The 16,032-nt window shown below is 33.4% G+C and overlaps 1 protein-coding gene across 1 annotated transcript; it reads right to left on the reverse strand.

The window, feature by feature from the left end:
* Nucleotides 1-89: 89 nt before the first annotated feature.
* On the reverse strand, nucleotides 90-14,209 carry LOC128169587 (uncharacterized). The gene is made up of 5 exons (XM_052835700.1): nucleotides 14,081-14,209; nucleotides 2,473-2,648; nucleotides 1,022-1,126; nucleotides 711-917; nucleotides 90-97 (listed from the first exon to the last, which is right to left on the reverse strand). The coding sequence occupies exons 1-5, from the start codon at nucleotides 14,152-14,154 to the stop codon at nucleotides 90-92; spliced, it is 570 nt and encodes a 189-aa protein (XP_052691660.1). The 5' UTR covers nucleotides 14,155-14,209.
* Nucleotides 14,210-16,032: the final 1,823 nt, after the last annotated feature.

Below are 16,032 nucleotides of genomic sequence, written 5' to 3' on the forward strand. Positions count from 1 at the left end.
AAAGCTCACTAGAATCATAAATTTGTGTAACGTCAGAGCAAATTAAAAGTACAAGACGAGTAAAATATTTTAAGTTGTCAAACAGAATTTTAGCGATCTTCAGAATATCATAAAAGAACACAATCAGTATTGTTTTTAAAATCACACAAATTTATCGGATTTTCTATCTTCATTCCAACTACTCTATTTAGGTACAATCAATTTGATAATAGCTAAATTTTCCGTCAATATAAATTTTATCACTACAAAGAAAACGTTATTTGTTTTTGGTAAACAATTTCGAGTTATCGAACATAGCTGTTGAAATGAAAAATTAGTTTTTTAAAGATTTAATTCTACATAGACAAGTGCGGCGCTGGTTAACAGATGTGCATTATGAGCAAAATCCAGCAGTTTTATTTCCCATTATGATTTAAAAAATCACAGAAACTTGAATAGTTGTAAGACAGAGTTTTATACATAATTATACAACTTTTCCTCGATACAAAAAAAAATGTGCGACCCTCGTATGCCTAAATCTAATAAGATCAGCAAAACTGCCGGTATGGGCGAGTTTTCTTCAAGTTGTTAATATTGTAAAAGTAAGACATTTGTTCTGAGAGAGACATGGTCTTTGGTTTATTAAACTCTGAATTTTCTTACGTCTATTAACAGAAACAGCACTAACTTATTCACTGCATTGTAATTAAAATGAAATAATCTAATCGTACCTCTTGTCCATTTCTTGTGTACCTTCTGAAAAAGCAAAAAACACGCAAAGACAAGAGTAAGCACGCCCACAACGATAATAGCAACGATGATCCATGTTGGAGTAATTGTGTCACGATAACCTGTGTCCTTTTCGAGCACTTGATGTGGGCAAGACGGGTCCAAGGCATAGCAGTGGTGCTCTGTGTTGATGTTTTGACAAGCAGGATCTAACAATAGGTAGAGCATTGATGAGTCATATACTAGTAACAAGCTTAATTCGAAGAAAAGATAGATGTAAATGGGATGTAAATAAATTGTTTTTAATACTTACGTTTGTAAAATTCATAACTCCAATGAAGCTCTTGTGGGCACCCAGACGAAAAGTTGAGACAGTTGAATTCTTTTAATGATTGTCCATCAGTTTCGACACAATGGTCTAAATATAAAAAAGTATTTAGTTTGTAAAACATTATTTTGTACTGAACAGGGTTAATCTTATTTTTTTCGTTGATACAATTCCAGTAATTATTCAAAAGAAAGAAATCAATATAAACTGTATACAAAGAGGATCTCATTTTATACAATACTCTTACTTTTATTCGCATGTGAGAAATTTTCGCGAGGTTAGCGAGAGCCTTGTCGCCGCGAATAAAAATTGGTTTACAGTAAGTGGAAATAGGTGCAGACTTTAAAAAAAGTAAACATTTTATTTGGACTTTTAAAAATACCAAATATTTCCAGGAATGCATGATGTGTTATTTTTATTTGCCCGTGTGAAACATGCATTATATCAGAAAAGTTTTTTAATCTTTTTTTTTTCAATGATGGTGATTTGTGCAGCATAAATAGTATCCAAAACACCAACTCGATCCTAAAAAAATGTTCCGGACTTCAATATCAAAAACGGAAAAAAGAAAACTATACATAATAAATGAATATTATACAAATGTAGACTGGGTTAAGGGCAACATTGATTATATTAACCTCTGAGGGACGAAATATCGGCCGACGCGAAGCGGAGGGCAAATAGTCGTCCAAAGGGGGCTTATTGAATCAATGTTGCCCGAAAACTCAGTCAACATTTGTTTTGTTATATGAAGGAACAAACCGAAAATCATGAAAGGATTTGAAAACAGATCGCCGTAATTTCCTTGGCTGATATAGAATTCACGAATTTAATTTTGCGCAAAGTTCATCTCCAAAATATCGACGTCATCAATAGTTCACTGGTGATATTCCACCGTCCGTAGGAAGTATGCTAAAGATGTTTTACCTGATTTTACTTCACAATAATTCGCAATTCCATATCCCCGTTATGATAGCGAGCCGTCGCATTGCGTGTCCATTGTTTACTTGTCTTGACTAATTGCCAATTATGACGTCCCCTTGTTTTGGAGTCGCGAAGATATATTTACGTCATCGTATACAAATCAACAAATAAGAGGCGATTATTTGAAATAAAGGGGATGTTCTCTAGATATTAGTCCAAGGCGGTCAACCATAAAATAAAATTGACCGGTCAATATTTTTCGAGTTATATAGTGAGAATATACTACTGAATATAACAAAATAAGATTTTGCATCTTGACATATACACGTATAGCCTACAAACACAAAATCTAATGAATGCATCTTTCGGCTTGTTTGCTGTAGGAAACAAGCGTAAGGATGTACACGTATACTAAAAAAACTCTAAAAACATATCTATGCATATATTTCTTCAACAAGATTGAAATAATGTCGAAAAAAAAATTGACTGACTTTCAGTCTCAAATTTCTTACTTTTCTTATGAATACCCATAACTCCATCAAAGCAGAATTCCACCAATGACGTTTTATTAAAATTAGGAACACATATATATTGATTATTTCCATATATATCATTCATGCATTTAAGCCGTTTTGACGCAATTTCAATTTCAGCTGGATTTGTTGGACAGTTGTCGACAAAACTCATCCTGTGAATAAAATAATTAAACTTTTTTAAGAAGAAATCACGTTACATTTATATAAGATACATTTTACTGGAAGAAACTCATTGTTTTGACACAGGAACAGAAACGAATATCTATAGAATAGATGCATATGTTTACACGTGCAGTGAACTATTATTGTTGGTTTTCAAAATCTTTGTAGAAATCTTTAAAGGCGCAAAAAAAACCCAACAACATCACAAAATTTCAGTTTGCAGAGAAGGGCTGATTTATATGTATCTATTGAATCGGTTTGTTCTTTCCGAGTAGTTCCAAAACGATATACATGTAGATCAATTGAGAAATAAAAAATTCGGTCTCTTAGGTTATAAGTTCTCCATAGCAAACCTTTACAGTAAATACGGTTATAGCGAACACGTTGATAATGAATTGATAATGAATTAACACTTACAGCGAAGTGATCTTATTCCCCGTGACATTATAACATATGAACTTGACGTGTATAACGAATAACGCTTTTAACGAGGCAAAATAGTCTGTCCGTGGTGTGACAATCACTGTTCATATCAAACGCACCCGATTTTGTTGTTTTACCCATAGTTCTTTGAAACGGGCTTGGCCGACCCAAAAAATAGGCGCTAGGTTATACCTGACGGAGCTGTCAAGCGATTAATACGTGCTCAGTATTAGAAGGGAGTATCGTGGTAGAAGCCTGTGTGGCATGTTTTAGTCTCTCAGTTTCAGCATTTGACGCGGACACGGATAGCTGACCGTGGTAAGTATTTATTTAGTTTTGTGTAGTTTATTTGTAAATTTTTGCCTTTTTATTAGTTTTACGCAGTTGTCCTATAAAATCACATTGGCCATTATTCACTGTAGATTTACGTGTGTGTTCACTGAGGTGTGACTTTAGCGAGAGTGTTTAAATAGAATTCGTCTTTTTCTAAAGTACAGTTTTTGATATTGCTGTATGAAGAAACAGTAATTTAAAGGGCTATTTTCTATGCGTAATTTTATTACCGTCTTCCTTGGATTTTCAGGTCCAACTAGTTGAACGCAATACTCTATATCTACTGAAATTATTTCCTTTTCTTTCATTATTTTATTTTTCATACAAAAAGACACATGATGGCATAAAAATGTTCCAAACGCCATGGTACGTAGAGGAAAGTGACATTTATATAAAAAAGAATAAATTGTCTTTGATAGCTAATTACTGTTTAGGGTTTGCCCTTAAGACGGTAAGCTTTTTTTAAAAAGCTTAACTTGTTTTATAATCTATTGTTACTTTTTCCATTTAACTACTTGGGCGGAAGTGCGACACCGAAAGGTTCAGACGCCATATTGTTAACTGTAAACAAATAACTTAGTTACCATATACTTAGAATATTTTGAGATGTTTCCTTTAAAATAAAACTATTTATACATTATCATAGTTTGATACTATCAGTGAGATACTTATTTCTCGCATTATCACCGGTGTGAGATCGGTTTGTCCGGTGTGAGACAGCAGTGTGAGATTTTTCTGTCTTACACTGTGTATTACTACGCCGTTTTAAAACATAAACAAACGTTGTTTATTGTAGGGAAATGCAAAATGGTGCATTGAGATTATCTATTTAGTAATTGTGTTGCTTAATTAATTACAATTTATTATATTTTTAATTAAAAAACTGTCGTATGCTCTCATTTTGACTTGCACTATTTGAAGCACGCGGAAGGATAAACCGAAAGTAATCTTTTTGAACGTCATAACAGAAAGTTGTCAAACATCATTTTTAAGGTAATATAATGCGAGAAAAATAATCATTCATTATATACTGGTGTGGGATAGTGAAATTCCACCTCGGGGCCAAGATTCACGGTCTAGGACTCGGCAAAGCCTCGTCCTAGACCGTGAATCTTGTCCCCTCGGTGGAATTTCACTATCCCACACTCGTAATAATGAATGATTCTATAAATAATGTATAATACAAAATTATTTTAATTATGGTGTTATGGTATCACAAGTACATTATCATATTGTTGATGTTGAGGACGATGATGATTCTATGGTGATATCGACGTCGATGGTGATGTCGATGACGATATGATGGTGCTGTTGATGACGACATTGATGTTATGCATGTGGTGATGTCGACGACGACGATGATGATGACGGTCATGTCGAAAATGATGATGGTCATGTCGATGATGATGAAGTAGATGATGTCGTTCATGGTGACGTCGGTGACGATGATGAAGTAGATGATTATGGTGATGACGATGATGTCTATTATGATTATGGTGTGGTAGATTATGATGACGATGGTGATGATGATGATTATGGTGACGTAACTATTTTAGTTGTGGTTGTCCGCAGTTGGTCCAGGACTACAGCCCCGGAGATTCGGACACTCGTCTAATATGATAGTTAAGATGTAAAGAGGTGTTTGTTGAATCATATTTTTTTGGTCATTTGTATATACATCATATTTTTTATTTAGTTGTGTGAAAGGTGTGTGAGTGTTTGTGTGGTTAAGTGTTTATATTTCCATCTTTTCTTTAAAATTCTTTTATTTTTTTTGGTTAAATTTTTTTGTTAAATTTAAGATGTCTTGTTGTTTGGAGTACCCTCCGCTCATCCCGTTACACCTGGCATTTCAATTTATAATCGCGTTTTGTAGTGTAAGTTATCATGATGATCATTGACCATTTCATAATCATTTTTAAAAGCGTGCCTTGTTTAGCGATACTAATGTTATGCGTTTTATTATGAATAAGTATCGGATTTGTGAGATTGCTTAAGTTTCCTTTTTAAAGACAAAACAATTTACAAGACTTGGATATAAAATATTTCTTTAATTCTAAGAATGATATTAACTATAACATAAATATATTATAAAGGATAACAGTTTGAACAATTTTGTTACAACGGGGCGCTGAGCACGCAAAAACTACGCGCTGGGACTCTGTGTTCTGATACAGGAGCTCATTAGACACGTATTGAACATTAGGTGAAAACTACGTTTACGTCATAGTCACTCAACGAGAGCACAGTCAGTCGCCCATGCGAACTTTATGGTAACACACATGCCAGGAAAGGTCGGTCGCTGTCAGGATGCCGTTACAGCATTGTCTTGTAAAACAAATAATGAAAAATGTACGTTTTGAAATAAATTGTACTTAAATTATAGAGCAGTGTGGTTTTCCGAGTAACAGCATGGAATGATAATAACAATTTAATGATAACATGGTAGAGTTTATTTATATGCAATTCAATATATCGTTCAATCACTTTGGTTTCTTGTCTTAAAACTATATATTTTTTCTGTAATTCAAATTTTTCATTGTTATTAAACATAGAAAACACCTAAAAACTTATTATCGTTGCAAACCAGACAACGACGTCGAAGGTATTGCATAAACTCTCAACCTCGTATGAATGCTTTTAAGTGGTATTTGTTTATTAATAAATACATACGGATAAATGTTAAGTAATTATAGGTTGCATATTGCAATGCTTACTTTACATAACGGTTTGTATGAACTAATTGTGCTTTAGGAGGTTAGTAGTACATGTATATGCCATCGAATAAGAGGGAACATTATTTTGTTTTTTTTCCTCCTGCATACAAATATTCACAAATATATATGCAGTAAACATTTGGTGATTAAACACATCTAGTTAACTTGCTATATGCAAAGCCTAAGGTAACATAAAACTACCATGCAAACGAATGAAATTCATTTTTAAATCTACAAAGGTTCTAATATTTCAATCAACTTTCGTTTTGAAAAGTACAGAAAAATGGATCCTTCCGCTCCATACAACAGCTATATTTTTGGATATATAATTCATATTTACCTTCTACCTTTCACTAAAGTCAATGCAAATAATCCCGCTATCAAAAAATCAAGGAAAGCTGTTGCACTAATCATTTTGGAATGACAGATTCACAAACCGGAAGAAGGCTATCGATCGAGACGTGGCGTTCGTTGTAATTAAATACCAAAAGTTTTGTTAAAAAATATCGAGCGGATCCGTTTAAATGAGGAGCATTTATTTATGGGTCGACTTGCAGAACTTGAACAGCCTAGCGTGAAGCTTGAGGGGTCGGTAATTTATATACTAAAATTATCAAAACATGAATTTGTTAACTTCATAATTAACTTAACTGAAATTGATATCAATTTTTGGATAATTATTTTTTTTTTAATTCGAACTAGATTTTGACCCGTGCGTGCACTATTAATTTCACTACACTCTGCTGTGTAAGAATAATCTTACTGTGTCTCGGGACAGGCCTTCACCACAGTTAAGATGCTCCAATATACCCGTAATATATACAGCAGAACATTGTAGAATCGCTCCGAAACGATTTTAGAGAAAGTTAATGAAGTTGCATTGAAAAAACCAGTCAAATTATTCATAACAAACCATTTTGTGGCCATAAATACCTTTCATCTAAAAATTTAATTCATAATATCGAAGTATGTAACATTTTTTCACCAACATCTTTTACTCGCTTCACATTAACACATGTTGACATTCGGAACTCTCGTGATTTTACAAAGTAAATGCACTGTGTTAGAGATATCTCCCGTATTTTCGTTGATGAACAGAATATATAGCCGAATGAAAATTTACATGCATTTGTATTATCGTTTTTGAGTTTATCCATGCAAATGTGATATTATGGAAACATAAACTAAAGAGCCTCATGAGATTTAGCGTGAATGTAACGCGCATACGCAAGATTGTAAAATCCCCAAAATCCAGATGATTTCCACAATTTTTTGAGGAATTTTTATTGATTATTAAATAGTGAAGCTTGATTGGAAAAAAAACAACAAAACAAATTGGAAATCTTCAAGTACCAGTGATGATATAAATATATAAAACAAACGACAGTACTCTTCCGATTTATCAGATTTATTTAAATTTTAAAGAAAAAATGAAAAATATTATGTGATGAATGATTATTGTTTAAAATCCGCTTCTTGTCTATGTATTCCATTTCTGATAAACTTGCCTGGATTTTTTTGCAAGCTGTTTATATAGCATGTTGACGTCGACGTAACTATTTGACGTCATACTCGGAGATCGGAGTTGATCGACGCATACCGAACTCTACGTCATAATAGCTTATGATTAACGGAAAGGGGTGTGATACAACATCTAAAGATTGATGGAAAGGGGTGTGAGATATAGCACCGCCGGTGTAATGAAGAATAATGACCCCCTTAAAATAATGACCGGGGGTCATCTTTGTACGTAGAATAATGACCCCCCGGTCATTATTCTACGCAGAAAAGTGACCCCCCGGTCGTTATTCTACGTAGAATAATGACCCCTTTGCCTGAAGAATAAGTGTCATTTTCATAAAAATGAGCACACTCCACACGAAGAAAAGTGACCCCTGTAGAATAATGACCCCCTTGTAGATTAAAGTTTTTCAGTATATTTTTTTATTATTTGTGAAATAGTCTTTACAGTATTGTAATTTTTCTAATCTTAGAAAATAAAAATCCTTCCGTTATAACAAGATATTGATGTATTGCATCGGAGTATCATGGTTGTCATCTTAACAATTACATTTTATTATATATATAGTGTTCCGATAGGGCCACTTCGACCTAAGTTGCAAGGGCGATAGTGCGAAGGCGAAGGAGCAAAAGTGCGAAGATGCGACGACGTAGCGCGATGATGTGATGCCTAAAGTGCAAAGGCGAAGGAGCAATACTACTATCCCTCCTTCTCAACTTTGCACTCTGGCCTTCGAATCTTCGCACTTTCGCCTTTTTTGATTGAATTCAGCAAGTCTCGGTCGATTACATAGAATTTAATACAGGCACCGTACTCGCCAAGGTTTTCCGATTAATCCATGCTATTATTGGTACGCATGCGCTAGGCCATCGCGCTTACTATGAATGTTTATAAATATTTTAATGTGAACATGTAACATGTATGTTTACCAGTGCTGGCTATGCTTAATCATTATATACTCCACAAAAAATGTAATGTCCGCCATAATGTATACACTCATGTCACTTACCAGCCGTCTGTTTACTGTGAACCAAACACAGTAACATTCTAATTTCATTATGCGACACTCCTTGCTCATGCATGGATCTAGAGGGGGAGAGGGGGTCCGCCCCCCGGAAAATTCAATATTAATAAGTTTGCGCAGTAAAACGGGAGAGGAAGTCCGGACCCTATCCTCCTGGAAAATTTAATTTTATTTAATTTATAAAAAAAATCCAAAATATGCCTCGGAACCCTTTAAACGATGGAGAGCTCCGCAATTATAAAACATAGGTTATCACAGATTACAAAGCTCACCAAGAGGATGTATCACGTTTATGAGGCATTACCTTTATGAGACCACCTTTATCATACATTGTATTATATGAAAACCATCCTTTATGATCTTGGATATTCATGGATTCTGTTTTGACACAATATCGTATATCATTTGTTAAAAAATTGTATGGTAATCATATGTTCATATGTTAATCAATACAATAATATAAAATTAAAATTGCATCCTATCATACTTACAATATATATCATATGAAACCATAAAATACCGTAAAAAATTGTGAGATATGATATTATGATGTTATACATTATAATTGTATTTGATCAAATATTAGAACATCATAAAACATAATACAATATAGTATTATATGAAACAATATCATATCATAATATTATATCGTAACATTGAAACATATGATATTAGATTGTATAATTAGGCATTAAATCATTATTTTTTGAAAGATGTGGTCTCATAACTGCAACGGTGTGTGCATACAAATTGTATAACGCGCGCTAGCTCGTAATGAAAATTTGTTTGCACTCATCGTTGCAGTTATAAGACCTCATCTTTCAATAAATAATGAATCAATGCTTATATTTACGTTTTTTAAACATGTATTTCCGTCCCGCAAATATGATTTGTTTTTTAAAAGCTCTGTCTTATTCAAGGAGTTATGCGAAAGTAACGGAATGGCCACTGGAACAGCCGAAATATGCTGACAAAAATAGTGCACAGCTTTTTAAATTCTAATAACACAATTTTATTTTTCTTTCTGTAATTTAATGAATTTGCTCTTGGTAAACTAAGAAATTAATCACTTGAAATCATTTAACTGTCAACATATATTTGCATCAATGAAATATTTATCAGCGTAAGTATAATAACAGGTCGATATCCGATTTGAAGTCGCGAGAAGAGTCAGTTCCTGTTCTTCGAGAAATACTGAAGGAATACTAAATGTATTCATACGCTTCAGATTTGGTGATTGGGTCTTCTGTGTTGTGCGTAAATATCACTCAAATCAACCAATGCAATTTAATAGAGGGAAAGAAAGTGAATGTGAATATTATAGTATGATATTGTATTGTATGATACTATATCATATTTGATACATAATACGATATTGTATTATATAATACAATATAATTTGATACAACATTGTATCATATCAAATGATACAATATCATGGGATAAAGTAAAATATTATATAATACAATGATTTTATACACATTGTATCATATGATACAATAATATATATTAAAATACAATTTCATGTGATATGATAATTTATCATATTATACAATATCGTATGATACGATATTTTATAATATTGTATCATAAAAAATCAATACTATACATTACAATATCACGATACAATTTCATATCATAAAATATAAAAAAAAAATGATACAATATTTTATCGCATCATATAACGTTTTACAATATAACATATGGCATTATATTGCATCCTATTAAACAATCGTGTTTCAAATCATACAATACTGTATCATAGGAATCGTGTTACATCATTTAACAACAACCACATCTATCTATCAAGCAGGTTTCAGTGAGGTAGGCGATTTCTCTAGCATCTTTTATAATGGAGATCAGGCTCTGCATCTTAAGCAACCTCTACGTTTCATTTATAATATAGTTAAATCAACTATGCAAGTTATCATCTATAACACATGTGACCTGTTCCAAAACACTAAACCTCATCAAGAATTATAAACCTATGGCTCTGATTCAGCATTCAATCCTCTCAGGTGCATCAGTATCATAAGACGCACCATTCATACAAGTTTAATGAAGTTAGGACCAGTAGTAACTAAGAGATAATCATAAGAGGGCACCTGCAACAAAAACTTTAACCAGCTCCAAAAACCTTAACCTCCTCCAGCATCCGAAACCTATGGCTCAGATTCAGCATTCAAGCCTGTCTCGAGCATCAGTATCATAAGACACACCATCCATGCAAGTTTGGTGAAGTTCGGACCAGCAGTAACTTAGGTATTGCTATCAAAGGGCACCTGCAACAAAAAACTTTAACCTGCTCCAAAAACCTTAACCTCCTCCTCTGAAAGTTAGGAGCCAGATTCAGTAGATCCAGATGCATCATTCATGTAATTTTGGTGAAGAGAGGACAAGTAATAGCTTAGATACAGGAGCTGCAACTAAAACTTTAACCAGCTCCGGACGCCGACGCGGGGGGTATAGCATATGCTCCCATTGACTTCATCTCGGTGAGCTAAAAAAGCGAAAGCACGAAGTTTCGAAGGTGAGAGTGCGAAGTTGCAGAAACGAAGAAGCAATAGTAGTATCACTTCTTCGACTTCGCAACTTAGCACTTTCGTCTTCGCATCTTCGCACTTCGCCGTCGCATCTTCTATATTTTTCATATTGTTCATGAATTTTACTTGCATTGAGGATTTCCACAATACAAACAGCTGGGTATACAAGTTCATCACCCAGAAGTAATGATAAAACCAAAATTATGAAAAGTTTACTCCACTGTTAGGCATTATAACCAAGCTGAAGTTAGTAGGCACTGACAGCAGCCATTAAGCCAGTAGAGGTTAACGGCCAATAAGAAAAATTGTCAAAGTACTGAGAGTACTCGTACAGAAAATATATTTTACTTTATCCTCGGCATACTTTAGTTTAGCTAATATCAAGATGATTAATGCTGCAATAGTTTGTATGAGCATTGGTAACTTTGGATACAATAAAGATCGTGTGATCAAAATCAAGCGGGATTTAAACCCCTAACATGGGCCCTAACCTCTTATCAACGCTTTTAGAAACAATCTTTTCTTATCATAATCGATCAGTGTTTATTATCTATTTAGATTTACTATAGTCAGGTACTTTTCACAAATTTGCTCCAAAAGAATAAAGTATATTCATGATCACAAAACAACATTACAACAAATGTTTAGAATATTGATGTTCATGTATTACGTAGAAGAAAACAAAACTAACGCAGAATGATTTTTTAAAAAATCACTTTCCCCAAGAAATGAAAATAAGAAGCATTCACATTTCTACGTTACCTGCCCCTTAGTCTTTTTCCATAAAGATATATACATGTATCATTCTTCGATTGACAAATCATTCACCAATGAATATTGCTTATATCATTACAACATTTATTCTTTCATGATTATTGTTCGTTAATTATCAAACAATATCCTCATTGTGTATGAATTTTTCTTTATTTGCGTCATTTCCCGCCGTATATCGACGAGAGAAGTAACGTAACTGTTAACAATCAATTTGTGGCAATGTCAGAGTGTTTTGCGTGTGCTTGCTACGGATATGAAAAACTATATACAGCGATTTATTTACAACTTCGGTGTTTTTAACTTTAAAATCAGTTGAACAAAGTGAAAAATTAAGTAATTTCAAAGTCATTTCTTGGACACGGGGTAACCAATTTCTATACAAGTTTACGGGGGGGGGGGGGGGTAATTTTTTATGGGGGTCATTATTTTTCTTCATGTTTGACATGAAGAAAAATAACCCCTGGGTCTTTTTTCTTCAGAAAAATCCAATTATTCTTCAGCAAGGGGGGTCATTATTCTACGTAGAAAAATGACCCCGGTCAATATTCTACGGGGGTCTTTATTCTTCATTACACCGGAACCCAGGGGATTTCTATCCGTTGCACCAATGTAACGGATAGAAAACCCATGGGTTCCGACGATGGATATATAGAGGTTATCTATATTGTGTGATTTAATTTTTGCTTTATCGAAAGCAAACTTTGACAGTAAATACGGTTATAGCGATCACGTTTATAATGAATTAACGTTTACAGTGAAATGATCTTCTTCCCCGTGACATTATAACATGTTAACGTCACGTGTATAACGTATAACGCTTTTAACGAGGCAAAATAGTCTGTCCCTGGCACTTCAATTTATAATCGTGTTTTGTAGTGTAAATTTTATTGATAATCATTGACCATTTCATAATCATTTTAAAAAGCGTGCCTCTTTTAGCGATACTTATGTTGTGGGTTTCATTTTGAATAAGTATCAGATTGGTGAGACTGCTTTGGTTTCCTTTTTAAAGACAAAGACTTTTAAAAAACTTGGATATAAAATAATTCTTAAATTGTAATAACTATAACATGACTATATTATGATGGATAACAGTTTTGACAATTTTTGTTACAACGTGCCGCTGAGCACTCAAAAACTACGCGCTGGGACTCTGTGTTCTGATACATGAGCTCATTAGACACGCAGTGAACATTAAGTAAAAAATCTGTTTACGTCATAGTCATTCAACGAGAGCACAGTCAGTCGCCCATGCGAACTTTATGGTAACACACACGCCAGGAAAGGTCGGTCGCTGTCAGGATGCCGTTACAGCATTGTCTTGTAAAACAAATAATGAAAAATGTACGTTTTGAAATAAATTGTACTTAAATTATAGAGCAGTGTGGTTTTCCGTGTAACAGCATGGAATGATAATAACAATTTAATGATAACATGGTAGATTTTATTTATATGCAATTCAATATATCGTTCAATCACTTTGGTTTCTTGTCTTAAAACTATATATTTTTTCTGTAATTCAAATTTTTCATTGTTGTAAAACACAGAAAAAACCTAAAAACTTTGTTTAAAAATTTAAAATGATTATCGTTGCAAACCAGACAACGACGTCGAGGGTATTGCATAAACTCTCAACCTCGTATGAATGCTTTTAAGTGGTATTTGTTTATTACATTACATATTAATACATACGGATAAATGTTAAGTTATTATAGATTGGATATTGCAATGTCTACTTTACATAACGCAGTTTATGAACTAGTCGTGCTTTATGAAGTTAGTAGTACATGTATATGTCATCGAATAAGAGGGAATATTATTTTGTTTTTTTTCCTCCTGCATATGCCTTAATATTATTTCAAAATTTCACAAATATATATGCAGTAAACATTTGGTGATTAAACACATCTAGTTAACTTGCTATATGCAAAGGTAACATAAAACGACCATGCAAACGAATGAAATTAATTTTTAAATCTACATAGGTTCTAATATTTCAATCAACTTTCGTTTTGAAAAATACGGAAAAATGGAACCTTCCGATCCATACAACAGCTATAGTTTTGGATATATAATTCATATTTACCTTCTACCTTCCACTAAAGTCAATGCAAATAATCCCGCTATCAAAAAGTCAAGGAAAGCTGTTGCACTTATCATTTTGGAATGGCAGATTCACAAACCGGAAGAAGGTTATCGATCGAGACGTGGCGTTCGTTGTATTTAAATACCAAAAGTTTTGATAAAAAATATCGAGCGGATCCGTTTAAATGAGAGGCATTTATTTATGGGTCGACTTGAAGAACTTGAACAGCCTAGCGTAAAGCTTGAGGGGTCGGTAATTTATATAATAAAACAAGTTGCTGTCCTTTAAAAAGGACTACAATACGTGGACCATTTGTATGCGTTTCCAACGAAAACGTGAAAGCCTTATGATTATCAGAGATTCCACCGACTCTAGCCCTCTGCTTTTAACCACTAAATTTGTACGTTGTATTACGTATACATGTATGTATAGCCCTAACTTTTTATCTCAGAATTTAAAGGATTCATACTTCTTAAATAATTATGATCTATCTATGAATGAAGTTTGCATGTACAGTATCATGCATTCGGTGAATTCTACTATTTGCGCACACATTACGATTCGCACTACTTTGTTAACTATGCAGTGACAGCTTTGTGTAAATTAAAAATTTCATATTTTTACGCATTTTTCTTGAGATTTAAACTTTTCAACTGACATAATTATTCAATCATACTTAAATGCTTAAAAAATTTAATCGAGAAGTACTCTAGCCTCGCCTTCTAGGCATATAATAGTAAAGTTAAGTTACATGTATATTCGGAAAACAACAAAACATTGCAAATTATGCTATTTGATGCATGTTGTAGTTTCGGCATAACATTAACTTATTTCATAATACTGATAGTTCATATCACATGCCAATCTTTTTTAAAAAGGAATACTTTGTTTATGTACTGTTTACCGACATCTTTACAATTACAGCGCCTTTGAACTTATGTGTGCATATGGCACGGAATCCCGATTCCGATAAACGTGTGCTAGCCTGGTTCCCTGAGCTACCCATTACGCACAGGAACCAGGCTAGCTCATGCACAGGCTGAATTTTCCCCATAGCATCCGGTTTAACCTCGCTTATATATTTTCTGCGTGGACCTCAGGGTCCACGCAATTATAAAAACATGAATTTTATAACTTCATAATTAACTTAACTGAAATTGATATCAATTTTTGGATAACTGTTTTTTTTAATTCGAACTAGACTTTGACCCGTGCGTGCACTATTAATTTCACTACACTCTGTTGTGTAAGAATAATCTTACTGTGTCTCGGGACACGCCTTCACCACAGTTAAGATGCTCCAATATACCCGTAATATATACAGCAGAACATTGCAGAATCGCTCTGAAACGATTTTAGAGAAAGTTAATGAAGTTGCATTGAAAAAACCAGTCAAATTATTCATAACAAACCATTTTGAGGCCATAAATACCTTTCATCTAAAAATTTAATTCATAATATCGAAGTATGTAACATTTTTTCACCAACGTTTTTTACTCGCTTCACATTAACACATGTTGAAATTCAGAACTCTCGTGATTTTACAAAGTAAATGCACTGTGTTAGAGTTATCTCCCGTATTTTCGTTGATGAACAGAATATATAGCCGAATGAAAATTTACATGCATTTGTATTATCGTTTTTGAGTTTATCCATGCAAATGTGATATTATGGAAACATAAACTAAAGAGCCTCATGAGATTTAGCGTGAATGTAATGCGCATGCGTAAAATCCCCAAAATCCAGATGATTTCCGCAATTTTTTGAGGAATTTTTATTGATTATTAAATAGTGAAGCTTGATTGGGAAAAAAAATAAAAATAAATTGGTAATCTTCAAGTACCAGTGATGTTTTAAATATATAACACAAACGACAGTACTCTTCCGATTTATCGGATTTATTTAAATTTTAAAGAAAAAATGAAAAACATTATGTAATGAATGATTAGTGT

Source organism: Crassostrea angulata, unplaced genomic scaffold, assembly GCF_025612915.1.
Source record: "Crassostrea angulata isolate pt1a10 unplaced genomic scaffold, ASM2561291v2 HiC_scaffold_151, whole genome shotgun sequence".
Lineage (NCBI taxonomy): Eukaryota > Metazoa > Mollusca > Bivalvia > Ostreida > Ostreidae > Magallana > Magallana angulata.

Coding starts and splice junctions, on each gene's coding strand:
- LOC128169587 (XM_052835700.1), bottom strand. CDS start 14,154: ATGATAAGTGCAACAGCTTTCCTTGACTTTTTGATAGCGGGATTATTT. Junction 2,649..14,080: donor ACTTTAGTGGAAGGTAGAAG/GTAAATATGAAT, acceptor TTTTATTCACAG/GATGAGTTTTGTCGACAACT. Junction 918..1,021: donor GAGTTATGAATTTTACAAAC/GTAAGTATTAAA, acceptor ACCTATTGTTAG/ATCCTGCTTGTCAAAACATC.